General features: G+C 36.7%; 3 protein-coding genes across 7 annotated transcripts; 2 read left to right on the top strand and 1 right to left on the bottom strand.

Annotated features, from left to right (window-relative positions):
- The first annotated feature begins 171 nt into the window (after window positions 1-171).
- LOC121780118 (ELL-associated factor 1-like) lies at window positions 172-3217 on the top strand. Of its 2 annotated transcripts, XM_042177640.1 has the most exons (6): window positions 172-295; window positions 1031-1115; window positions 1213-1326; window positions 1454-1812; window positions 2215-2257; window positions 2595-3217. In XM_042177640.1, the coding sequence occupies exons 3-6, from the start codon at window positions 1215-1217 to the stop codon at window positions 3020-3022; spliced, it is 942 nt and encodes a 313-aa protein (XP_042033574.1). In that variant the 5' UTR covers window positions 172-295; window positions 1031-1115; window positions 1213-1214; the 3' UTR covers window positions 3023-3217. The 2 variants fall into 2 exon arrangements, with proteins under 2 accessions (XP_042033574.1, XP_042033573.1); XM_042177639.1 differs by having other exon boundaries at window positions 1031-1326.
- Window positions 3218-4717: 1500 nt separating this feature from the next.
- LOC121779888 lies at window positions 4718-8581 on the top strand. 4 transcript variants are annotated; one of them, XM_042177343.1, is made up of 10 exons: window positions 4718-4857; window positions 5035-5116; window positions 5485-5636; window positions 5723-5780; window positions 5901-6035; window positions 6134-6736; window positions 6808-6951; window positions 7022-7150; window positions 7443-7484; window positions 7801-8581. In XM_042177343.1, exons 3-10 carry the CDS (start codon window positions 5500-5502, stop codon window positions 8413-8415), a joined length of 1863 nt encoding a protein of 620 aa, XP_042033277.1. In that variant the 5' UTR covers window positions 4718-4857; window positions 5035-5116; window positions 5485-5499; the 3' UTR covers window positions 8416-8581. The 4 variants fall into 4 exon arrangements, with proteins under 4 accessions (XP_042033277.1, XP_042033275.1, XP_042033274.1 ...); XM_042177341.1 differs by lacking the exon at window positions 5035-5116; XM_042177340.1 differs by lacking the exon at window positions 5035-5116 and having other exon boundaries at window positions 5456-5636.
- Window positions 8582-9133: 552 nt separating this feature from the next.
- LOC121779617 (protease Do-like 7) lies at window positions 9134-21680 on the bottom strand. The gene is made up of 24 exons (XM_042176966.1): window positions 21201-21680; window positions 21045-21115; window positions 20562-20696; window positions 20174-20232; window positions 19864-19900; window positions 18530-18655; window positions 17732-17821; window positions 16926-16991; window positions 16735-16791; window positions 16536-16601; window positions 16219-16326; window positions 15686-15766; window positions 15043-15092; window positions 14279-14444; window positions 13073-13588; window positions 12434-12616; window positions 12254-12356; window positions 11774-11944; window positions 11562-11641; window positions 11247-11474; window positions 10439-10654; window positions 10144-10301; window positions 9718-9829; window positions 9134-9512 (listed from the first exon to the last, which is right to left on the bottom strand). Exons 1-24 carry the CDS (start codon window positions 21475-21477, stop codon window positions 9351-9353), a joined length of 3318 nt encoding a protein of 1105 aa, XP_042032900.1. The 5' UTR covers window positions 21478-21680; the 3' UTR covers window positions 9134-9350.
- Window positions 21681-27569: the final 5889 nt, after the last annotated feature.

The raw sequence follows: 27569 nt of genomic DNA, 5'->3' as shown, positions 1-27569 counted from the left end.
TCCTATTAAATGATGAATACATATTTAATCATGAGATATAATTCTTACAAATGGAATAATCTCTTCTTAATGTATAATTAATTGTATTAATGGTAGCGTAGTAATATGAACCTATTCATACGTAAAAAGCCCATAATATTGTACTCCATGAAAAGCCCTTTATAATTAGAACACAACTAAGATTTATGTTTATTTGTTTATTTTTAATATTTTTGTGATCCACACTAACCATCTAGAACCGCCGCCCTGTCCACCCGAGCCGCCACCCACCACCACCGCAGTCTGCTAACCCTCGGTATGTGCCGATTATTTCACCCTCAGCACCAGATTCGGTTTGATTTCTGAAATGCACAACTCGCATTTGACGATCTCTTTGCACCTGCCGATTTTTAGCTGTATTCAAGAGAAATTGATTTGCCTCAAAGTGTTACATAAACGATATGCGATTTGCGATTAATTCATACTATGTATTATGTATAAAGTGAATTGGTATTATCATCTGTCTTGTTGTGAATCCTGCTAAGTTTTCCATGAAAAATTTGTTGTTGTGAATCCTGCTAAGTTTTCCATGAAAAATTTGACCGATTTTCTACTGGAGCACCAAATTGATTAGATGTTTCTGGTAGCATCAGAAGGAGCTTTTTTTTTGCTAAAGTAATTTTAATCCTTTTTTTTTTGAATTTTTGCTTCTTTCGGTCCAACTGCTGTAGAGAAAAATGTGTTGATTGTTTTAGATGGTGTTAGGCCTCTTCATGGTAGAGATGTTTCAGTATGAATACCGAAATTGAATCAATTTAAATGATATATGCTGATTAATGACCTGCATTTACTGGATTCATGAGTGCATTGGCTGTATAAAAAATTACAGTTAATGTAATGGTAGCATCAGAAGATGTTTGTGTTTATTGGTTTCTGAATTTTAGTTAACAATGTTTTTAGCATGAAAATTTTTCCTTTGAATGCTTGTTCTAGTTCTGAATCATGTTATGCTTTTGGATTAGTAACTTCGACCCCTTTTATCATGTAACAGAAAGTTAGATTACAGTGAATCCATATGGTGATATTCTAAAGAGTTGAAGATTTCCATCGGCAACGACAAGAATAAACCTCATCCTGTTAGTTATTTGTCGTTCAATTCGACGACTCCAGAATCATTGTGTCTGGATAACTCATATTTGATCAGAGCATTGCAAATATAATATAAAATGGCAGGGATGAACAATTCGAGTGAACCGAGCACTGCACCCCAAGCTGATCGATGGTACAACCTGACCCTAGGCTCCTCCTTCAGCAATCACAATCCCTCGAAATTCTGCACTTTTCGCTGTATGTACTGCTACTACTGTTCTTCTTTTACTTTCTTAAATGTTCAATGTACTAAAATCTTGGTTATTGTAAATGGCCATATTTTCATCCCTGTATTAATATTGTATCGTATTCATTTCTTTGTCAGATGAGTTCAAGCCAGCTTCAATTGATAAGAATCAGCGAGGCACCCTGCACAAGAGCAAGGATAATAAGGTTGCCGTGGAGTTCCAGAATATACAACCTGGGAAGCCTAAGGTAACCTTTGAGGGCACTAGTGAGGATTGCAAGGACAACGATGCTGTTCTTTTCTTTGATGGCGAGTCTTTTCGGTTGGAGCGATTGCACCGTGCTGTCAAGCGATTGAGGCATAATCGGATGATGGGTGAATCTGCAGGGCCAGGACCAGGGGTTCCATCAGTTGGAATGGCAGATCCAAGTTCGCCACCAATTGCGAAAGGGATTAAGCATCAGCCTTTGGACAAGGACCCATATCCTGCTCTGCCTGTAGGTTCTTTCTATTCAACTGGGTTGATGCCTTCTTCTTGATCTTTTTAGAGAATCAAAATTCTTAATTATGCTTTATTTTTTAAATGCCTTTCTCTTAAGAAATTGTCTGACAGCACACATGATAGATCATTTTGTAGTTATTTTTATATTTTGTTGGGGATCAGGGGTCTATTACTAAACTGGAACTGCACATTTCCATAGCCTTTTTAGGTCGAACTGCTCATTTTCATAGCCTTTTTGTCCATATTCAGATGATTTATACATGATATATAGCATCAAGTATCTTGAATTTGTGTGATATCTTGGATTGTATAGCAAGACTCTTGAATTCTGTGGTATCTTGCATCTTGCCATTGGAACGAGTAACTAGCTTTTCCCTTTTCCCATAAACTGTTGCAGGTTGAAGTTGAACGAATTGAGATTGGAGACTACAAAATCTCGGGTATGTATGTTAATACAGAAACATTAACAGCATCTGCACTACCTGTGAATTTGGCTCTCATCCCTCTTAACCATGGGATATTCCACCAAGCCATACTTATGGCTAAAGTTTGGTGTCACATCACAGCGAAAAATGGTGAAACACCTTATTTTATCTGTGAAAAAATGCAAAACTACTGATAGTGATACGTATCTTAGGCTATTCGATTTGTTAGTATTGTCAGAAGAATAGAGTTTAATTTCATATTTGATTGAGTTGATATCATTTGGGGTAGTTGTTTTTCTTGGTTATGTTGGGACACATAACACAATTGTGAACTCCTTTATCTTCGAATCAGATGCAAAGCCTAGAGTGGAGAAGACTGCTGAAATCCCTGCTGCGCAGCCAAACTCATCAAACCCGTCACCGGAGTTGCAGATTGACGACCAAGAGGAAGAAGATGATCTGGATATAATGAATGATGATGACGATGATGGCAATCCACCACCTCATGGAGGGACTGTCGAAGTAAAAGAGCTTGACTTCGACATCAACATACCACATCAAACTGACACAGATGATGAGATTGGTGATATTGACATTGATGTTAGCGACAACGAAGCTGGTAAGGGACCAAATGCTGAAAATGCACAAGCAAGAGAAGGCCAGAGTTCAAGCTCGAGCAGCAGCAGCGGGAGTGAGAGTAGCAGCAGTGGAAGCGGAAGCAGGAGTAGCAGCAGCAGCGATAGTGATAGCAGCGATGCGGATTCTGTTACCTCCATCTGAAAAAACTCACAAATTGGAAGGCCTCCTCATATTGGGATATACAGATCAACTTATTGTTCTTTTCCAGATGATGCTCCAAAATAATGATGGAGAATTGTTTATTTATACTTTCAAATGTAGGTTTTTTTATATGTTCTAGTTATGTACTGTACTTGATAAACCTTAATATAGTTATTAGTTACTACTATTATTTAACCATGAGTTGTAACTTAGTAAGACATTTTATATCCTATCTGTAAATTTGGATTTGGGTCACATAAAGAGTTATTCCATCGGGCTCCAATCGGGCCATTCTAAAAACTCATGAATAGTCTGAGGCCAGGCCCGATTGGTTATGATCGGCTTTAAGATTTATCACCGAAGTGCTTGTGTAGCCCGTTGGTTAGAGTCTCTGCCTCCCATACTTTAGGTCTAGTGTTCGTTTCCTTGTTTGGGTTCTACAAAAAACCTTTTGGCAATATACTATGCATTCCTTAATTCCTAAATGCCCTTTGGTTAGGGTTGGATATTCATTCGGTTCGGTTATAATCATATTGAAATGATCAGTTAATCGGCCCAAAATCACCCTAGATTGATAACTAGAACCGGACTGGATTATATCGATTCTTCCAAAAACTGACCGGCTTCTCGGTTAACCAAAAAAATAGCATGACACTCTAAGGCCATGTTTGGTTGATGGGAAAGTAAAGTTGGCAAGGAAAATTATTCCTGAGAAAATGAATCCCGGAAATATGATTCCTAATAACTTTACTTTCCTATGTTTGGAAAATATCAAGATTTTAAATTTATATTTGATTTAAACATCAACCTACAAATAAACTACTTATTATTTCTTTTTATAAAAAAGAATAATAATATAATTTTTTTAATAAATTATTAATTACAAATGATAATAATTGTATTATTATATTATGATGGATAGTTTAAATATGGATTATTTCATCGTAATATATACTAATAATCATAATAATAATAATAATAATTATTATTATTATGTTTATAATTATAATTGAATAAATTTTATAATTTAAAATTTCACTAGAATTTATTGATTAATTATTAATTTATAAAATAATAATTATTATTTATTACTATATGATTTATTATATAATTATATTTTAATTATGTAATAAATCATTAATTATAATAATAATAATAATAACAATTATATATAATTATTATAATAATATTTTGATAATTATAATAATTTTAATTATAGTTGTTTTTATATTGAAATTAAGTAGTAGTATGATTTATGATTTTAAATTATTTTAAAAATATTTTAATTAATAGTGGTAGTAGTAATTATTATTATTATAATAAAAACTATACTATATATTGCACTAAATATGTAAGAATTCTAAAACTGGGAAAAAAAAAACTTAAGAATAGTTGGGATCAAGAATCCTGGAAAGTTGTACTAACTTTCCTTGTTCTCGGGATTCTGATTACTTTCACAGTTTAATTAAAAATCAAAACGAACACCGAAATTTAAAATTTAAGGAATCAGATTCCTTTTTTGGACAGAATCTTGACAATCAAACATGGCCTAAAGCCTAATAAAATGGAACCAGAGAGTCTATTAATATTGTCTGACTGTATTTAAATGATAAGAAAAAAGTAAATATAGATGGCCCAAATTGCAATATAAGATCCCATTATCCTCAAAAGCCCATAAAATAAGTAGAAAAAGAATCGATGCGTTGATGGCGGAATAAAACAGAAGAGAAGAGCAGCAAAGGAAAAAAGAAGACTTACTATAATAAAGGCGAGAAACCGCCGTGCCGACGGAGCTTGTGGAGCTTCCGATGCCGCCGATGAGGCCTTGTACCTCGGTACGAGCTGGATTCCTTATGCCTCAACATCTGATTGGGGTTTCTTTGCAGATTGCATGCGTTGCATTTCACAAAATTTAGGTCTATTGACGGATGGCTGCACTTCTGAGAAAATGCTGGACTTATTTTATTGATTGTATTGCGTTATTCTAATTGATTTTGTGCAATCTATTCTAGGCGGAGTCTGAGTGCTTTTGCCATTAATTGTGTGTGAAGCCTGCAATTTGCCGCATAGGAATCAGCCCTTTAGCAAAGGGAGGTTGAGTTTTGGTTAAATTTGTGCTGATGATTGCATCATTTGGCTAAAACATTGCTTCAGTTAATCGATTGGATGGTAGTGTCACGTGTGAATTGATGTTAGGCTTCTCTGCTCCCCCGATTCTTGAGTATGATGTATGATTTCATACGCGTGTGCCTAAACCGGGTGGATATCTGAATTATAGTTGCTAGCTTAATTTAGATGTGTAGAGGATTCTTTGTTGATATGGAGGAAACTTATTTGTGTGATGAGTAATGAAATGACGTTAAAATGTGTGCATTTAATTCAGAATTTCATGTGGTTGATGCTATGCTTTTATGTTCTCTCTTTATTTCTTAGGGACTGATTGGAGTTAAATGATGGTGAAGGTGCTATTTTAAATTATGGTTCCATGTGAAGAAGATATGATGGCGCTAATGAGAAATGAACAAGAGCATAGTGAGTCGGAAATCAGTCTGCCAAAAAAGAAGAAGAACCAAGATGGAACATCTCGTCCAGCATGTTCTTGGGTGCAATTTAGGTACTGCATTCACTTAACGGTTTCCTGCAAACTTTTGTTTCCCATTTTGAAATCCATACAGCTGATTCCAACCATTTTTTGCTTAGCCGTGAATTTATAAAGGAGTACACTGCATCCCATCCGGAATCCTCGGGCTTGAAAGTGGTATGTCTATGTTGTTATAGCGCTGATACAATATTATTTTCTCAAAAGCTTGGGTGTCAATTGAGACTTGTAGTGGGGATAACAAAAAAAAGAAATGTACTTATGGGCAATCTTTTTTAGGCCACAAAAGCTGCATCAGATGCCTGGAAATTGATGAGTCCTGAAGAGAAGTCAAAATACACTAATCGTGCCCGTGAAGTATGGGATAAATACTTGAGCACTACCCCAGCACGTATTCCCAAACCAAGAAGACAAGTATTGGCTTATAGTTTTCCAGAATTTATAAATTAGATTTTTATGTGTCATTGGATCCTCATATAATTATAAACTAAATGGTGACTCTCATGGTGCAGACCAAACTTGTTACTAGGTGCTCTCCTGGTCGATTATTAAATGTGTTGCAACGGCTCACACTTGACCAAAAAGCTGCTGTAAAGAGCATGGGATTTGGTAGTATCCTCAACCTCAGATGCCGAACTCTGCGACGCAGCCTGTGTCTTTGGTTATTGGAGAAGTTTAATACTGTCCGGCGCAGCTTGGAAATCTGTGGCGAGCGTATACCTTTAACTCCTCAAGATGTTGAATTGGTGATGGGATTTGCGTCGAGTGGGAAGGATGTGGTTAACTCCGGACCTGATGAATTGATTGCTGAATTGCGCAAGAAGTACAATGCTACAAATCGCGGGATTTCTGTCAGACTCCTGGAAGAAAGGTTGGCTGTCCCAGAAGCTGGAGAGGATTTTAAGAGGTCTTTTCTCCTTTATGTGCTGGGCACTCTACTCTGCCCCACGGCGAGGCTGGATGTTAGTCCATCGTTCCTCCATTTTTTGACAGATATGGACACTATCCACCAATATAACTGGGGGAAGTTTTTACTTGATCGGCTAGTTAGAGAAGTAGCTCGCTATCGTCAAGGGAAGCAGCGTGCAGTTGGTGGCTGTCTTCTGTTTCTCCAAGTGAGACTCAATAAATCCTTTCATTTTTTAAAACGTTATTTCTCATTTCCATCCATTTTGCTCTTCCTCAGCTCTTTTATTATGAGAGCGTGGCTGTTGGAGAACCATCTGAACTGTCCCCTGCTATATTTCCATGCCTATCTTCTTGGGGTGAAGAAGAAATTAGTGAGAGAGAGAAGCAAGAGAGAGAACTTGGCAGTTACGGATGTGGAGAGGTATGCTTTATGTAACCTACATGCATTTATTGTAATAATGGTGAATCTGGTTTAAAATGTTTTCTTGTAGGTGGTTTGCAAGGAAAGAGGCCTTGGGATGGGAATGCTGGGTTATAGGACCCAATCAGACAGCAATCATCTAGGAGTAATGCCGCCAGATGTTGAAAATTATTCTTTAATTGAACAGGTTGATTATCAGGTATTTATTCTGGAGATCATTTTCATCTTGATAGTCATTACTATATCGATTCTTTATGTTATTATTCTTGAGTTTCAAATTTACCCATTTATGTAAATGGGTAAATTTGCAACTAATTCATTCAGTTCATGGTCACAGAACAGTGATAATTATCAAACTTATCTTTTTGGTCATTTTTATCTGCTTTTGTTCATATATTCTTTTCCATGACAGATATCTTTAAGTGCAGTAACCTGATTTATGCAATATGCATATAACTTTCCCAATTTAAGCTATGGATTTTTACATACAGGGTGGAGAAGATCAAATTAATGGGGGCATGTTCACTGCAGAGGTAAATGATGATTCCATTTTGGTAATTGTGTAGAAAACAGAGAAAAACAGATAATGACCTTGAAAACATGATTTTTTTTTCTTGCCTTCCATGATTGTTTTGTTTTCATATATTTTTCTTTCTTATTTCACACTATTAGATATTAATGGTAGTTTTTCATTGATTTTATTTGTTTGTTTTAAAATTATTCTTGCCAACAATTCATACCGGGTTCCATGATCCGATAACTGCTTTTTAACCTTAAAATTCTGCTTGACACTATGATCTCCATACACTGGCCTTTGAATATTTTTGTTATAATACTATGTTATTTCAGGAAAATATGCCTATAAATGGTGATGAAGGCAACACCGTCTGTGTTGATATTGAAATTTCCGATCCAGTGAGAGCACCCTGCCGAAATGCTCAGTATGGTTGTGCAGAAATCGTGGTTTACAACAAGAGAAGAGAGCACGAAGAAGTCTGCATCAGTTCACCCTGTGCTTGCCCCCTCCAGAAATGCCATTATGTTGGCTCGTCTGCACAACTGTCGGAGCATTTTAGCAGTAAGCACTGGGACTCCGGAAGACGGTTCCAGTATAACTGCCCTTTACCCGTCACCTTAAACAAGAACGAAGCATTTCTCGTGCTACAAGCCGAGAAAGATGGCATTCTTTTTCTCCTGAGCAAAGGAACGGAGAGTATTGGGCATACAGTCATGATTACTTGCATAAGCCCGAGCTCATCAAAGGACCAGTATCTGTATGATATTGTATCTGAAAGAGGAAATAGCTGTCTCAGACTGAAGTCGTACACGAACAATTTTCCGGGTAGGGTCGAAGGATCGCCCCCTGTGGATTTTCTTTTGGTTCCTTTTGGTTTTGTAGACGCAAATGGCAACCTAGACCTAGAGCTGTGTATATGGAACTCAACTGATATAGGAGCTGATTGACTATCACTAATCTCTCTCTCTCTCTCTCAAAGTGTATCTAGTTTCCATATTTATTGTTTGGTGAATCACACCAACACAAGATTTATTTCAATGGAGGATGTAACATTTGTTTGTTTTGTAGAGATTATAGGCTGTGTAAAAATAATAAAGAAAAAACTGATGAAAACTTGCCTACCGTGGCCGTTACTACATGTATTTAATCAGATTAACAAAGGCTCTTTTCTGTAAGTACTGATTTTTTTAATGAAAATTGTAAATGAAGTTTTGTAAATTGAAAATACACGCAACAAACAAAATATATCATCCTCAAATTATGGATCTATATCCTCCTCAAATATTCCGGAGGTTAAGCTTAAAATCTTATATGATTTTTTTCATAAATTTTTCATCTCTCTTTTTTACCAGTATAAAATAATTTAATTAATATTAAAATTGGTCCATATCAATTAAATCCAATTCATTCTAAATTTTATGGACATTGTTTTTATTCTTAGAAATATTGCACTTATGAATAGAAAATTATTGAAAATTTTGCGTTTGCACAATTTCACGTATTTATATAATAAAAAAATTATAAGCACTTTTGTTTTATTTTGGAAGTATACACTTTTATGAAAACATTTACTTGTATATAACTCTACAACGTATAAATAATGAAACATCATATAATGACTGTTAGAAACCAAAAATTCGTCCATATATTTAAAACACAGTGAAAGGGAAGAAAAAAAATTGAATTATAAAAGGCACTTATTTATTATCCATGCACTCTTATCATCTCTTCATGTATATATGTATCTATAATTTATAACCATTAAAAATATTCTTGTGATCATAATGTACAACAAATTTTTCAATCTAATCTCAAATTTCATGGACCTTTTTTAAACAAATTGGCGGGCCTTCAACCTCAGAACCACATTCCCTTGCTGCAGTCAGACCGTTTTGATCGTCGTTCGACGCCACATCGCAGTTTCAGGGTTGAAACTCAGCTCCCATGTCGGCCAGTAGTGCAAATCCTGCTTCAGTGTGAGTACCCTTGGCCTTCCATTCAAGTGAACTGTTCTTACACGAACAAACTCCCCATGCTCGATTTCCTATAGAACATACGTATTTCAAATAATTCAGGATCTAAAATCGCGCACACATGCACCTGAGGCGACTCAAACCCCCAACTTATTGATTCTTACCAACTAAGCTGTGTTTTATCGTCATCACAAGCCATGTTTAGTTGATCGGTTTTAGGCATATGATTTCAGTGCAACCCATTATTTTCTCTTTAAAAGGGCAGAGGAGACGTACCTTTGTCACGGCAACAAATGCATCTAAATCGGGAGTTGGCTTCCCATTTATTTCTACAATCCACTGAAGAGCATATAAACCATATCGATGGACAGGACTTCCATGACACCACCTAAAAATAAATTGCACCATTAAAACCTGGACTATGGTATCAAGTAAGATCAAATATCGATTTCATGCAGCCTCTTGCGGTTTCAATTAGGTATACACATTGTTTGTTGTAAATTTTGGCTTAGGTATTGGGGCTAGGTATTGGGGCTAAGGGTTGATTTGACAGAATGAGGCCGCATTCGCATGCTTTAACTCCCCAAATTTGACCAATTCAGGAAGGGTTTGGATCGGGCGTCATGCATCAGGATGTAATGGAGAGCGCTTCTTCAATAAAAACTTTTAAGAAAATCAATGGATATGAATGTCGTGTCTTACCTTGCCACATACACGCCATGACCTTCTTCAGGCAGATATCCAAGGGCTCGTACAGCCGAATGGGGTTCCTGGACTATACAACCACACCAATTTATGACCCGTGTGGTTCCATTTCCATCACTCACGTCTGTCCCCACCAGTAAATCAATTTCACGACCCTGAAAAACATTATAATATTATATTTCGCTTATACTGAAGAAAGCATCCAGAGATAGTAATTTAGCTGATATAATGCAATGATGGTTTACTAAAAGAAGAAAAATAATAACATAAAAGACATTCTTTACAAGAAAACCTGACGAAATATTGTTATTTTGAGCTTCCCATCATTGTCACTACACCGGTCTAGTTCTTGGCAAGCATCTTCAATGTCTCGGAAACATGTAACTGGTTCTTTATTGATTGCCAAAACCATGTCACCTTGTTCTAGTAGATTTTCAGCTTTCGATCCTGCTAAGCAGCCTTTAACCCTCAAAACTTGATGTCTAATGGGGTCTTTCTTCACCAGTGCCTGCAAACAGAGAGCCAAACTTCAATATAGAAACCTTAACGCATCTAGCACTGTCTAAAGGAGATTGAAACCTTCTAAATTCTTAAACACTTTACAGTTTGTGTATAAATTGCACATTTCTTTTCGAAAATTTGATTATATTCCGAATGAAATGTCCTACAGATGAATATTTTGTATGCTGAAACAAACTAAAACACCTTCCTAATTAGAAAACGTTAAGTACATTATATATTTTGTTCCATTATTAGCAGTCAAAACAGATTATCTACCCATTTCTATGCCTAATTCATTATTAGTGACAGAAAAAAAAATCTTTAGTAACTTTTAAGCACCTTAATATCACTAGAAGTAAATATTTGATCCTTATTAATAGTTCTCAAGCCGGATACTTCAGCAAGGTGCCAAAAGGTAAAGAAAAACTCATGCAATACCTCTCTAAATAAAATTTGAAAACAATTACAGACAAAACATAAAGAAAATGTGAAACACGATATATTGTGTATTTCATCCTTTAAAGTTTTTGAGGTTTAAGTAGATGGAATTAAAGTTCTAGCAATATATAACAATATTAAATGCATAAAGGGCCTATTACCTGTATCCAAGAGTCACTCAGGCCAAAACTACGGGCTTTGGAGAGTAAAGTGGGATAAAGCTCAACCTCCAGTAATTTAATAAGTGGCATGTGCCTCTTAACTCCATTTATGAGACGAGCATGCTCCTTGGCACCAGATATTATTTTGTCGAGTGTCTGACATATTGTATAAATTGGAATGCCTCGAACAATTTGATGGTCTTCAGATGAATTACAAAGATATTTGAGCTGGAAGTATGGAGCACATGCAGCGGTTAGATCAAGCTTTCAACAAGCAGCACAGATGAACTCAAACAGCAGAAAGAAAGGCTAAACCTGTGTTGAAAAGCTTCCCCAAATAGCTTGAACCCTTCCAAGATCGTCTGTGAGAACACCAGAAAATGTACTTCCAAAATCTAAACAAAAGGAAAGAAGAATCAGGACTGTTTATTTGACCCAATGGCCTTATACACAGCGGTAAAGCCAAACCACAGACATTATATTATATAACAATAATGAGCATAGAAGAGATACTGATTCCCACCCACCTGTATCGAGCTCAATTACTTCCATGTTGGTTGCCCTATATCTTGGACAGTCAGCTGAGCCAATATTCAGAGCAGCAGAAGGATTGGTGACAAAAGATTTCCGAGAAGTTGCCTGCAGGCTCCTACTTAACCCCACAAGACACACAGAATCTCCACGACGTAGTGCAGGTTCTGTGGAACATGTACAACCAGATATTGTTCAGGTGGGAAAGAATACCAGAATAAGAAGAGAAGAGTTGGCAATAAAAAAGTAGAAGTGGAGCTGCAATTGAGCATATAAATCATTTTCTGCGCGCAGTCTATATTATATAATTCACATGACTTGGATAATATATCATTCGACTTATGGATAGAACTTTATAGTGTACTCAACTGAATAAACCCAATGGTAGGTGGGTTATTGGATAAAATAGTGCAAACTGCAAAATATACAATTAAGAGAGGAACACATATCTGGTAGCAAAAATTCATGAAACTTGCCAGGAAGAAGTTCAGCAGCTCGAACTACTGAAGCACCAGGACCAAGAGCGGAAGGGTCATATGCAACAAGTGCGAAATTGTGCACGGGATGGAGAAAAACAACCTGAGAAGTGAGAATGATAAATACAGAACTTAACATCACCTGTTAACACAGTACATCAAGAATAGATAGAATATTACCTCGCCAGGAATTTCAATTGGATAAGCAGCAAAAGAGAGCATGACATCAGATACGGACACTGCAGCAGTGTTTTTGTCGACGGCAATCAGTCCCATGGTTTTAGAATGATATATGATAAGACCAGTTCCGAAGAAATGCTGCGAGTGCACACCATCAAGCATACAAGATGATGGCACGTGAACCTGACATGATAGATCCAGAAGTTCATTCAAGTGGCTCAAAACCGGGATTGAAACCCAAGCATCAAATGGCAACAAAATGTCTAAGCTTCACTTGTAATAATAGTACATTGTATATAGTTGACTAAAGTTTTGCTTCTTCCTCACATCTACAAGGTAACTGCATATTTCCCTAACTAGTGATATAATGAAGCGTATCCGTATGTGAATACCAAAATTAATGAACAACCCTGGCCTCAGCTTCCGATCCCACTATCTCTAAATCTCCTATGTGTATACCAACTTATTCCACAGCTTATTACTCCTCCTAGTCATGCAGTCCCTCCAGTTTCATCAGCCAAACAGCCCCACTCCTTATAGATTATCGACATATATTGTTTCTACTCCAAATTTGTAATGACAATAGGAAGGCCACAGTAATGTCAAGGAATGGAGAAGTTATTCATGTAATCATATTACCTCCATCATCACTAGGGTGGGCTCAATCGCTCGCTCAGCTACTGAAGTATTGGTTGCTGCTGCAGCTCCCGCAACTTGAAAATCTCTCAGAAATGTCTCAGTTTCTGGTCCAGTCTCCTCCAATCTTACTTCACGAGATTCATGCAAAGTGCATTCAGGTGATAAAACGCCATCTGTAGAATCATCCTGCACCCTCCTTTTTTTGGTTCCAGCATCAGATTCATCCACAGAATGTGGTCCGTCATCAATTTGTTCACAACTAGATTCCATACTAACCACACCATTCATTGGTGCTTGTCCAATGCATTGATGTGCATGTTCCACCTGAGTAACCTCAGCAGAGCAAGATGAAACCCTATTGTTTGCTATAGCTTGTTCAGTGAAATTAACCCGTGAAACCAGTGAAGAGTCTAATGGTAACATTGGCTTCACGGTCCACAAACCAGTACTGTCGTTGCGAGTGTATATATGAGGAGGGGCATACCATTCTTGGCGATCAACCGTGACCAGGACAGACTGCAGCCAGATATCATGCATCTCAGAAAAATTTCACGTGTATACAGACTAAAAAAGATGCAACTTTGAAGGATGAATCAATCCATGTGCAAGAAAAGAATCGGCTCATTTGGGATGTCTTTGTGAAGTAAAAGGTACCAGTATAAGCCCAAAATTGGTAGGGGAAATATAAGTAGAACACTATGCATAAGTACCAATAAACCTCACAGCAACATGAGATTATAGCAATGACAAAGAGAGCATGAAAGTAAAGGTCCTAAAAATATCTATAGAAAATGTGGTTCCCCATGTGCCCAATTCAGGGCTAACTAACCAAGAGAATCCTATTCAATTATACTTCGCAACAGTATTAAGTCTTTATTCCACCATATGATGGTCTACAAGGAAAACAAAGAGCAGGCATGATGGAAATGAGAAACTTGATACTATATCCCAGTGCGAAATACCACCCGAATTCTCAGACTGAGAGACTACATATATCTAGTACTTTGATTTCCTTGCACTAGATTACACAACAAAATATGCAAACAGTGAAGTGGAACAAGCAAAAGTATGTAATCAATCATGGCCATACCTAACAATCACAACTGAAGCATGTTATTTGGTCACAATCATGGATTGCGTTTATCTAAGAGACATGATAAACTACATCCAACAATGTACTTAAGAGTTCAGAGGCACCAGGAGTACCTTTCTTCGATGACGATCAGTATGACTGATATACTCCAATGGTACTCTTGCGCCCCTTGACAACTTAGATAGCACAAAAATGAAGTCATCAAGTCTTGCTATGTCTTCACCAGCAAACTTCTTAATAATAGCATGGCGTGGAACTCCAGCTCTGAATAGCATGTACCTACAATGAAAATGTGCAACTTAATAATAGAAAAGGCTACAGTTTATTGGACAAAATGCAGTTTCCGGTCTAATGTTATAAACCTAGACCAGATTAGCCAACCAAACTGGTTAAACCATTAACCACTTGGAGGTCAGTCCAGCTGTATCTAGTACCAACTACGAAGTTAATTGGTGATGACCCAATCTCAACAGGTCAAAGAACCAGTTAAACTATCATTCTGAATTATTCCATGAACCGATTGTTAATTTTGACTTCTTTTAGCATTTATTATATAACATGAAAGGTAGCGATTTATAATTATGTATTGCAAATACGGAAAATGTAATAGATTAACAAGCCACTAAAGGGAAAAGTGTATGATTTTATTATGTCACATCTTATACTTAAAGATATTGAAGATGTCTATTCCATAAAAGATTCTAGAAGCATGTTGTTTGATTTTACATGGTGTGGTGGGTTTCTACACCGAGCCAACCAATAGAACCAATGACATGTTAACTTATCTGGTTCGGCTGCAGCCTCGCTTTAAGCTATAACAATCATAGAAATTAGCATAGTAACCAGTATGCATAACATGCAAAATAGAATTGCATACCCTTGTTCAGCAACATATACAAGACCACACTGGAAACGGAAGTTCCTGGCCTGCACACAAGAGAAGATAAACAAGATATCAATTAGGAGATCATTACACACACATACAACCATGCAGACAAGGAGCAGACACTGTGTTTGACTATGCTATAAGAAACTATTGAATATCAAATCCATCCTCAGGTGCAGAGCTATTAATCGAGTACTCTCTTCAATAAATATTAAATCATTTCAAATTTAATTCAGTCAAAGATACGAACAATAGATATTCTGAATTCTATTTGAGGAACTAAAAAAGTGCCACCTACATACAACGTCAGAGTGAATAGAGCATGAAGGAAATATCTCCATATTGCATGAATGAGTTGCATTGAGTATGTTTTCTTATGACATAATATTCCTACGGAACATTTGTGTTCCATCAAGAAGTTTACTTTGCTCTGTTATAACATCGAAAAACCAAAACCAATTAGTCGGACAGACTGAAAATTCTAGATTACTTCATGAATGAATGAACTTCTTTAAATGGGGAATTTAAGCAGTATCAGCAAAATGCAAGGCCTTCATAGCATAAATATTTAAGCAAAGCAAGAAAAAGCAACCATGAGAACCCAAGTAATAAGAGTATAAAGGCAGTGGCCAACCTGTTGATAAGATAGAGGGTGTATGATTGCACCACTCACTTCAAGAAAGTAGTCAGGTGTGACCGAGTGCAAATCCTGAACCTGAAATTCAAGGAAATGCGAAAAAAATGCAACAGTATGCCAACAATGGTCTTGTAAAACTTTTATTTGTTTTGTCTCAAACAAAATCAAGACGAAGTTCCAACTCTGCATTTACAGGAGCCCTAGAACTATTATATCATCAATCTTACAACAGAGATTCAGAATGATGCATAACACATACAAGAAACAAGAATATGTCGTCATATGGAGATCTATTACATTGGGGCCGAATTTAGAAATTCAAGACAGTATTCTACCAAAAAGAATATTAACAAAATTACTGTTTGAACAAATCTTGTTTAGAGAATACACTGGGTTAATTCTGCATACAAATCACTGAACCAAAACCAAAACCAAAACCAAAACCAAAATAAACTAAGGAAATGGCTAAAGGGAAAGGGAAAAAGAGTAGTTATGTCAGCTAACTTTAAAAGTAGAATATATATTCTTACCTTCAAGTCTACAGTCAATGGTTTGCCACCCCTTTCAATCTGGAGTTCAATTTTATTGGTGACATTATCATCAAGCAATGTCTCCATCTTCAGAAACTGGGTACTCACCTGTATCAAGGTTCTAAAATTAATTCATTGATGATATACTAATGTTTGCTTAAGTTATGTTTAACCCAAGAAATAAAGAAAAAAGACTAGTAGTTAGACGAAATCTCTCCTTCATCACTACAAATCCCTATTCAATCGAATCAGCAAATCACAAGCGGGCATGTGGAAAGAAGCAAGGTATACAAGCATACTCAATAATAACAAAATACCTCCCCATTCAATCTAATTAGCACATCACCTGGCTCCAAATGCTTATGGGCTGGACCACCTGGCACCTGTAACAAGCACCATAGCGTGGCTGAATTCTTTTGACACCAACATAAGAGACAACACTAAATTCTGCTGACACTGTCAAAATTGACTGAAAACCCCACAAAGAAGATGAAACAATGAGAAAAGTTCACTCACCACCGAGTCGACCACAAGCATTCCAGTTTCCCCAGTTGGAGAAGCAAGCCGCACTAACTGGTATATATAAACAAATACAATAAAAGATGTGGAATAGTCATTCAGAGAAATGGTAAACCAATAATAGGCATAAACTTGGTTTCCGGAAATGGAATCTAGAGCACATGAGAAAAGAAGGAAGGCAGAGAAACCTGTTCTGTTTCACTTCCGAGACCAAGTCTACGTGTCTCATCAAATCCTTTGTGAATAAATGTAGCCTTTATCATGGAAAAATCAAAAGAATGTGTAAAGACTTCAGAAATCTGATTGAATTAAAATATGTTCCAGAAAAAATATAATGGAATTTTCTGTATAGAAATAAAAACTTTTAGCATAAATACATGGACAAAACATGAAACACATCCCCCCTCCCTCCAAAAAAACAGAGAGCGTCAAAAGACAAGTCAAACAACTGTGGTCTCCAATCCCAAAGAAAAGCTGAATCAAACAAGTTTCGCTCTTTAGACTTTTGGATCTATGAAACAAAGCCAAGCTTCGTTTTGTCCTAGAAATCTGTTACAAGGTTCCTCCATACTCGTAGTGTCAAAAACTTATCTATTACTTCCAACCATATGGAGCAGCACACAATGGGCATAATGTATCCAAGAAACCTTCCCCTATTCCCAGTGAATCATCCTAAATCAAATAAAACATACATAGATCTGAAGAAAAATATGCTCCTGGGTATCTAAACTTTGACAGCAAAGCACTGTGAAGGTACTGCTGAAAAGGCTCAACCAACTGTGTTTCACTAGCAGGAATTTGAACTTTTGAATTCCTTTCTTTGGCACATAAAATGTTGAAATTTATGACTGAATTTCTGTTATGGTAGTGAACAAAAAATTACAGGAAGGAAAATGAAAGAGTAGCTGAATTTTGAGAGGATGGTACAAGATCAACAAACAAGGAAGGAAAATGGAAGACCAGGATAAAATCCTTTTCAACATATCCAACAAACCTGAAGCGTACCACGGGGAATTGTGACAGCCTCCCATGTGTTGCCAATGGATTCTCTTCCACTCTGCAAGAATCCTAAGGCTCTCACAACCTAGTGGCCAGATCATTTTAGCCATTAGTTAACAAAATTAAAAGTGCAATACATATATTTACAGAAAAATCTAGTCTTATCAAGTGAGATGACAATTTATAATAGTCACCAGAAAATATTAAACATGGGATATATAAGAGGACAGGCTTAAGTTTGTCCATGTTGAAAAATGCATGCCTTCATACAAAGATTAATAACAGTCATGGTAAAATCAATAGAATAAGAGAACGCCATTTCTAAAGAAATACTAATACTTTGTATCCAGCGATATATTCGCTCAGTAAAGCTGCATCCCTTTAGTTTACCAATTAACGATGGTGTCAACATTTAACTAGAACAATAAGGAAACAAGATATCCTGGAAGCAAAGTTTTTCAAATTAACCAAGTAAAACTGCTTCTATCAACAAAAGGTAGCTAAGAAACAAATGGTGAGCTGAAAGCATTTCAATGAAAAGCTTTCTGCCTATGGAGCTAAACGAATGAATGAGAAAACATCAAAACATGTATCTAGTTTCTTACAAAATTACTATTAGTCATTTGATTGATTTATCATCTAAACAAGTACTTAATCATTAATATACATATGACACAGTGAAAATGCATATAAAGTACAGGATATGAGCACAACTTACATGAAAATGAGGTCAACGTCAAACACATCAAGAAAGATTTAAAACAAATGTTCTAAGTTCTAACAAGTATCTTACTCTTTCCAAAGGTAAGAAAAATGCTGAAGCACTGGATGTCTTGCTCCCAGCATTCAAGGCAACTGCTCTACCTTGCCAGTCAATTACAGGAGAGCCACTTGAACCACCTTTCGTCCCAGAAGCTGCCTGTGTGAGATGGGTAAAAGAGAGAAGGCTCAATTGGGAATTAGGATAATAACCACAAAAACATGATGACCAAGAATCATAAAGAAATTTCAGAGTTTACATGTATGAACATAGAAACTTTTATAAGGACTGAAATTTCACAAAAGGGTTGAGGAGTCACTAAGAAGGAACAGAATTGACTAGCTAAAGAGCAGTACTCCACATCTTAGCAATAGGAAAACCTAGATGATTCAAAACATTTGTGGTTTAATCCCCATCAACGATCATCTCCCATAGAACTCCAAGTTTTCAAAAGTTCTTGTTCCTTTCCTTTCTAACCATACGGACCAACACCGCGACTGTGCAACTTTCCCTTTTTAGGTGTCTCAGGTTTGAGAAGAATGTACGGTGAAACACTTCAGAATTTTAGTTTCAGAATCATTGACTTCCACATATTGAGAGAAAAAGGGCGTCAATGAAACAAGTGATACGCATCCTTAAATCACATGAGTAGATACTAGATAATAAAGCAATTTGAGACTAAGTGGGAACAAGCGTCTATAACTAGGCTGTCCCATACAAAATATTTCATGGTCTTCTTCAAGATACCAGTCATTCCCATGGGAAATGGAGAAAGTAGTGGATGATGCATAGGGATGGATCACAAAACCAACTGAATTAGCAAATTAGCATTAAGCGAGCTCTACAGGCTGAAAATAGGTAACAGGTCATCGCGGCTCATCTCTGCTCATCCCTCTTTTTTCTCATACTGCCCAGTCATAAACATCTGCCTCAATTTCTGGATCTATTTTAGTTTGGGCCATGGTATTAGTACTGGCTGATTTGTAGCCAATCTGTATAGCAGAAAATGCAACATGAACTAGAACTACCAGCCATCTCTCTTCTTATATTTATAGAAGCTTGATGCAAAGTCTCAGTCAGTCTACACACTAGAAAAGCCAAGCATATCTTATAAAGATACAATTTCAGCCTTTAACTGCTAATCCTATTTTCTAAGTAATTTGGGTGCTATAATCTACAGAATGTGCCGAGCAAGAGAAACTGGTTAGGCATAATTTCCAAATATTAAGAGAGTAACAATAAATATCTAAGATCACATGCTGAAGGTATCCATAGACAATAACCTGTAGCAGTTAATTAAAGAAACTCCAAGTAACCACACAGTATCCAGCATTCTACACTGAAAAACATATCATATGTAAGCTTACTTGCATGTAGAATGTATTGAAGTCGTTGTAGCCATCCCTGCATACATGGTAATTTCACCATCAATATCATATAAAGATGGGCATGCATTTAATCAACAAGGTTACTAGTTACAACATGTATGCCCATGTAAAAAGACAATTACTACCACAATTCATAGATACTTGGACAAAAAATTTTACTTCCATAATATTCCAAAACATCAAATGCAGTACTTTGTGACAAGTGATGACCTAAATGTCATTTATTTCATATCAAAAAAAATTAAAAAAAAAAAATCTGCTGATGAATATTATCAAATTATGGGCATACTTTTTATAGTGTGGAGCATCTCTATCCAAGCGAGCAAGAGTTCCTGCCAAAATAGAGACCTGCAAATTCACAAAAATTAAGAAAGATATTCCTAATCCAAAATCAATGCCTTTCCAGAAGAGTCACAATAAGACTGTGGAAAACAGTAAAATGAAGCCGGTGCTATGAGTTAAAAAAATTACACATGTAGAAATCACTTATGTCTAAATCATAGTAAAATGGCAGTTTCAGACAATTAACGTGGAGTTGGACCCATCATGACCAGCATTAAGTATTAAAAACTAGAAGAGGCAGATAAAAATCCAGTTGTCAGTATCTGGTAGTACAACATTCCCTATCCTCTTCTCTAGAAATGTCACTGGTAAGTACCGAACCATGAAGTATATACCTTTTCGCCACTATCATTTCCGACCACTCGAATTTCAAGCCCCACACATGCAGCCTCAGGAGCAAGAGGGATCTCATCATAGCTAAGGAATTGTATAGCAGAAGGGTCATAACGGAAGAAGCCAAAATCATGAACCTGTGGAACAGAAAGTCAATTCAATTCACACGTTAGCGAAGTACAACGCATGCAAAAGCAACGGAAATTTATGGACCATTCAGAAATATGACTAGGCTCTGTAGGAAAGGAAAGAATATTCTACATGTGAAACATCATTAAACAGAGATAAGACTTGTCAAATAACCAAGAAAAGCTCAAACAAAACAATCCCAGGATAACAAAACTAAAATAAAAAATAAAAAAATAATCTAGTGTAGTAAATTAAGCTAAAATCCGCAAGAATCTATACACCAACACCAAGGCATCATTCTACAACGAAAAAGCATGATCAGTAGAAATTAATCCAGTGCAAAGCGATGGACTTACAGGGTCTCGATATATCGGATACACAGGAATCTCTTCGCGGTTCACAAACATAGCTTCCACCACAACGGGACCTATAACAATACATAAACTCACTAATTAAAACCAGTAACAAGTGATTTGGAAGTTCCAGCAAATATCAACAGCTAAAAAAAAGACCTGGCTTGACAACGTGGCGGTTCGTGAGAATGATTCCGCGGGACTTGTCGACGACGAAGCCGGTGGCGTACGACGCGCCGGCGGACTCGGTGTCGAATGCGCGGCAGGCGGTGGTGCGGAGGACAACGACGGCGGGGACCACCTTGTTGAGTGCCTTCCGCCAGTCCTCCGCGGTGGCGAGGCTCTGCTTGAAGGGTGGATCAATCTCCATGGAGAGATCCTCCTTCATGCTCGCCTCCATCCCCGCCAACGCCGTCTCCGATCCCAAACTCTCCATTTCTAAATTTCCAGCTCAAAAATATCTACCTTGTTTCAATTGCTCAATCAATCAAATCTCAATTCGAGTTCACGAAGCAATTTGCGTTGGAGGGAAAATGTGAGGGGGAATCTGAGCTCTGAGAGAATATTCCGGCGACTCTATCGGCGGATTTCTACTGATTTATTACAGCTCGATTTTAAGGAGTGAAAAATCTGCTTGCTTTCCGTTTTCAGCTACTGCTCTTTATTTATTTATGAAATATTAACATAAAACATTATTGCTCTTTATTTATTATTAACTCTCTCTAATAGTAATTTATTTATGAAATATTAACATTAAATATTATTGCTCTTTGTTTATTTATTAACCCTCTCTAATAATAATTCGGAAAAGGGGAGCGGACCCGAGACGCGTGGAAAGGGGGGTGGCTCCGGGCCACGACGAGCACAGTTGCGGATGTCCCTCCGGGCCACGACGGGCACAGTTGCGAATGTCCCGGGACATGCCAAGCAAGTGGTTGGTGCGTCTAGACCGCGAGTTGTTTGTTTTTAACGTGTTAAGTAAATTAGTATGATTTTAAATTATGAATTTTTGGTTTTTAGTTTAGTCGTTTTATATTTTTTTAAAATTTAATAACTATGCAATGGAGTTGTTCTGTGTATATGAGAAGAATAATATTAATAGCATTGATTATTAAATAAATTCGAAATTAAATTTAAATTGACTCTGGAAGATGCGTGTGACGATTTGTATGTGTTTGAATGCATTGTATAAATTAATTAAATGTATGTATATTCCATTTTGTTTTATCATTCAGTATTCATGAATAATAAAATCCTAATTATATCAGTTATTCCGTACTAACTTTATATGCCTTCAATACACGATCAGGAAATGCCATGTTCACTTACATAGCTAATCACATTGGACATTTCATTGTGTGCTTGTCATTTTATAATAGCAATAATAACATTGATCATCTGAGTTTTATAATAGCAATAATAACATTGATAATCTGAGTTTAGCCTCAGTGAATTTGTATTTTGATGAAGAAAGTTGTTCAAATATTAAGAAGTGATTATCAACTTTTTCACTAATTTCTTCGAAACACATGAAAAGAGACTGTATGTATTCACTACTAGAAAAATTGCTTCTCACTACACTTTTTTTATCACACTTTATAAAAAGTGCCAGCATAGATGTACTATCTACACACTAGCTTTTCACTGCACTTTATAATATATTGTTACTGCACTTCAACATAAAAAGTGTCATCATAGATGTACTATCTACACACTACCTCTTACTACAGGTACCCAGTGCTGCACTTGCATAAGTGTCATTATAGATGAAGTGTCAGCACAGTAATTTTCTAGTGACAATTTTAAGTGTCATTACAAGCCAATTTTCTAGTAGTGATTCCACATATTTTTCGGCGTGGCACAATATATTATCCTCGCTACATAAGAGTTTTGTACAATGACAAAGATGATGATGTTTCTTTGTGGAATTATCTAGTCTGTCTTGTTTATTTTCTTATAAGATTAGAAACCATACATTTGGATTGAGCAAATATTATTGCTGGAAACCGATATTTGTTACTAGTAATATTTTATAGACCATTTGGTAATGACCTCTCACTGTCCCACATGTGACGATGAGAGCTCTTCCTTTAGAACTTCTATACCGTGTAGCTTTCTATTGCAAAATTCCTTCAAATTTTCTATATATTGTAGTAAACATGCACAAACCGAACCGGTTAACCGCCGACTCGGGTGAACTGGAACCGGTGGTTCGAACCGTTTGGCGGGTTCACAGTTCAGGCGGGCCGGTTCAGGGTCGAGGGATTATTGAACCGTGAACCGGCGGTTCAACGGTTCCAACGGCGGATTCCGGCTAGGGGCGTAGGGTTGCAAGCTAGGGTTGCGGTTCAAACCGGCGGTTTCTGACGAAAACCACTGGTTTGAACCGCCGGTTTCCGGTGGTTCCGGTGACTTTTCAGGTGGCAGGTCGTAAGCCTGAAAACCGGTCAGAAACCGCCAGTTTTCAGACAGAAACCGCCAGTTTTCGGTCAGAAATTGGTGGTTTCCCTCAGAAAACCGTGGACTGAACCGCCGGTTTATGGTTGAACCGCCGGTTTCGGCCGAATTTGAAATTTCAAAACAAAATTATTTCTTCCAATTTTACTCCTATAAATACCCCACTTCCCACTCATTTTTACTCGCCTCATTCTTGTGTTAACAGGGATTTCATTCTCAATCTTTATTTCTCTATTCTCTCCTCATTCTCTCTAATTGTTCAAGTTGTTTACTAGTTACTACTTACTACTATATTTGTTGTTTTGCTCGTAATTTACCACTTATTCCATACTCTATATTCAATTCATACTACTTTCATTATCACTATGTCTTCTTCTCGTGGTGGACCGGGACGTGGTGATCGGCGCAAGGGAATTGCCCAAGATCAAAGTACTAGTCGTCCCTCAAAATCAAGGTGACCTAGTCGTCGAGAAGTTATGGAAGAGGTTTCTCGAGTGGCGGCTGAACGCATGCAAGTAAGTAATGAAAATTTATTTTTACAATTCATAATTTCATAAGATTGAGTTTTTAAATTTTTTTTTGTGTTCCTAATTAAACTTCAACTTGTATTATATTTATAGATATAAGAAGATCATAGGATGACCATGCTACTCGCTGAAATGCATCAAGGTGGGGGCGGGGGCGGTGGTTCCCAACAAAATGATGAGTACGACGTGTCTATATCGTCGGACTCGGACAACAACAATGATAGATCTCATTCTCGTATTCCGTCTGGCATCGGCGGAAATGAGGAGATGCCTCCCCTCCCTCCACCCACTAACACGACAAAAGCTTTGAAATCTGATACTTTTGTCAAACACTACAAGAAGGTTCCGGTGGTGATTTCAAGTCCTCATGATCCGCACTCTCAAGAAGAGACATTGGCGTTTCATGCGTATTGCAACTATTGTGAAAGTCTACAAATTCTGGAGTGGTGGGGGATATGGCACCCTCCGTCGCCATTTGGTGACAAAGCATTCGGTAGAATGCGGCACTACCTCTACCCATACCCAACTAAACTTCCAACCCGGTGGCTCGGGTTCGTCAGGTACGCCTCTTTTTAAATATGATCAATTTTTTTTTCTAATGTTATGACTAGATGGGCGGCAATTAAGCATTTTCCTTTTAACGTTTATGATGACAAAAAAATTGAGGTTACTATGCAAAGTGGTTTAAACGTAGCTATCAAAAGAATAGGGCGAATGACCGTTCAACGATCTACCGTTAGACAATGTTTAGAGAAAAATGTTGAATTATCACGTTATTTAGTTAACTTGGGCCACAAAGTGAACATTTGCTCAGATGTGTGGACTGATTGTTTTAACCGGCATTTATACATGAGCTTTACGGTTCACTTTGTGGACAATAGTTGGACTTTAAACAAGCGTTTAATAGGTTTTAGAGAATTTGAAACTCCACACACTGCATCCCAAATTGCTTCTTTGATTATACAAGTTTTGAATGAGTTTCAATTATGCAACAAGATATTTTCTGCTGGTTTTGATAATGCAACTGCTAACACCGCAAGTATTAGCGATTTGATTGCTGTTTGTGCTCCGGTAATTAGAGGTAAGTATTTTTATCAAAGATGCATATGTCATATTTTAAATTTATGTGTACAAGATGCGCTTGAATTATGGCAAAAGCATGTTAGTCCTATTAGAACTGCAGTTAAATTAATCCATCAAAAGCCGGCTATTGGCAAAGCATGGAAGAAATATTGCCATCAAAAGAATGTTAGATATACGAATTTTACTATGGATGTGTCTCATAGATGGAATTCGACATATGATTGTCTGAATTCTACTTTGACGCATAAAGATTATTTATGTGATTTTTATAGAACTTATCCCGTTCATGATTTATATCTTTCACATAGTTGTTGGGAACATAGCGTGACTTTATTTAAATTGTTCAAATATTTCAAAAATGCTACTATTGAATTATCGGGTGTTTAATACTGCACTGTTGTTCGTGTTTTAGAGCATTGCATGTATATATCACTTGGCTTTAAAACTACAATGAAAAATGATTTCTCTTCACCTGAATTAATGTGTGTTTTATATTTTATGATTGAAAAATGGCTTAAGTATTTTGAAATTCCAACCGTGTTTTGGATTGCAAAGGTATTGAATCCAAAATGGAAATTAGCCGGTACCTCTAGGATTTTAGATTTTTATTATAACAATTTGAGTTATATTGATCTTGGCCCCCTTCAAACAATCCAATCCGATACCAATGACGAATTTGGAGTAGAACTCTCATAAACATTTCAAATAACCCTCCCAGACCGGTCCATTATCCAACAAACCCTTGAGTTTAACTTGCGCGTTCTCTACACCGAATATGAAACCAAATATAACACTACACACCAAGTCAGAAGACCCCCCTCCTCCACAACATAACTATGGCTTCGCATTTCAAGCCGATTATGATGACCCTGACGCGCAATCTCAATTAGCCGACGACCTATACAGCTACAACACCGGCAGAAGGTCCTCAGGTATGGTGAGTGAATTAGATTTATATTTCGATTCACTCTTTTCCTTTGGTGATGAAGGTCCTACTCGTCCCGCCCAAATCGACGTCCTCGATTGGTAGGGAACCCACGAGAAAGATTTTCCCATCCTTGCGTCAATGGCCAAGGAGATTTTTTCTGTTCCGACTTCCACTGTCGCCGTCGAGTCCGCTTTTAGTGTTGGCTCACGTGTGTTGGATGAATCAAGAAGTAAGCTATCGGCGAAAAATATGGAAGCCGTGATGTTACTTGATGATTGGGCCAAAGCTGACGTCCGAGAAAAAGAAAATAGGTACCCGTCAACCGCCGCCGGCCAAGCCAAATAGGTAAGTAAGGTAAGAGAACTACGTGGACTTTGATTCCCTAATGCAAATGAGCATTGGGGATACTTAGGCACCTCAACTTAAATTTTAAATTTAAGTTGAGCTCAAGTTCTTTTTCCTTTATTTTTTTTCCATTTGTTCCTACTTAAAAAATATGCAAATACAATTACATAATTGTATTAATATATACTCTAGTCGATGAAGTAGATTTATCTATACGGCTAAATCCCAGAAACTTTTGACAATTCTACTATAATTGTTGATTGTTAGACTAAACTCAACATTTAAAGTTGAGTTTCGGTTCCAAACCGGAACCGGAACCGACGGTTCCAAACCATTTGTGCATGCCTACATTGTAGTTTTCAATTGCAAAATTGCACACACCTACATACCTTATATAAGTCGATTTCCCAATCCAAACTTGACATATTCATGAGCTCGATTGGAACGTATCCAAACCAAGCCATTCCATAAAATGATTGTTCTTATACATAAAACTTTACACTGTAATTTTTTGTTCACTGACTCGTTCAATTTCATTCACATCATACACTATTCATTGATAATATCAATCGGCATTAGTAATAACATTGATAACTTTTATTTATAATAATAATCATTAATGTTATCTATCACAAATGTTATTTTTACAAGATGGGCATGAAGTAAATTCGTATTCGAGTGAAGTCAACTTAGATTGGAGTTAGATCTATAATGACCTTGCTTTCGCACATGGTAGGGCCATGTTCGTATAAGTACTTGTGAACTTTTAAATTTTACTTAAAGTCAAGTTTAGATTCGCGTTATTTATACGCCAATTTGAGTTATTCACATGGTGGGGTCATGAGCATATAAGTACTTGTGAACTTTTAAATTTAACTTTATCTAGAATAAGATGTTATTTCATTTAGTTTACAATAAATAATAAATAGTCTCATATTCCAATAATTAAAAGTGTTACTACTATTTCATTTTGAATTCATATTTTTTTAAAATACATGAAAAAAGGAAATTCTTATTATTGAACAGATATTTTTTAAAACATTCATTAGTCATTACTACTGATATCCAATCACATTTCCAAATTACCCGTTAATTGGGAGGTGAATAGACTACTTGCTTTATTTACACATTTTTCTAGATCATATACTCACCCTAGACAGAGAAAGTGTGACTTCCAAAAAAAATTCA

This window comes from Salvia splendens, chromosome 19 (genome assembly GCF_004379255.2).
Source record: "Salvia splendens isolate huo1 chromosome 19, SspV2, whole genome shotgun sequence".
NCBI classification, from domain to species: Eukaryota; Viridiplantae; Streptophyta; class Magnoliopsida; order Lamiales; family Lamiaceae; genus Salvia; species Salvia splendens.
The sequence above is the reverse complement of the archived record's forward strand: the minus strand, read 5'-3'. Positions and strand labels throughout refer to the sequence as shown.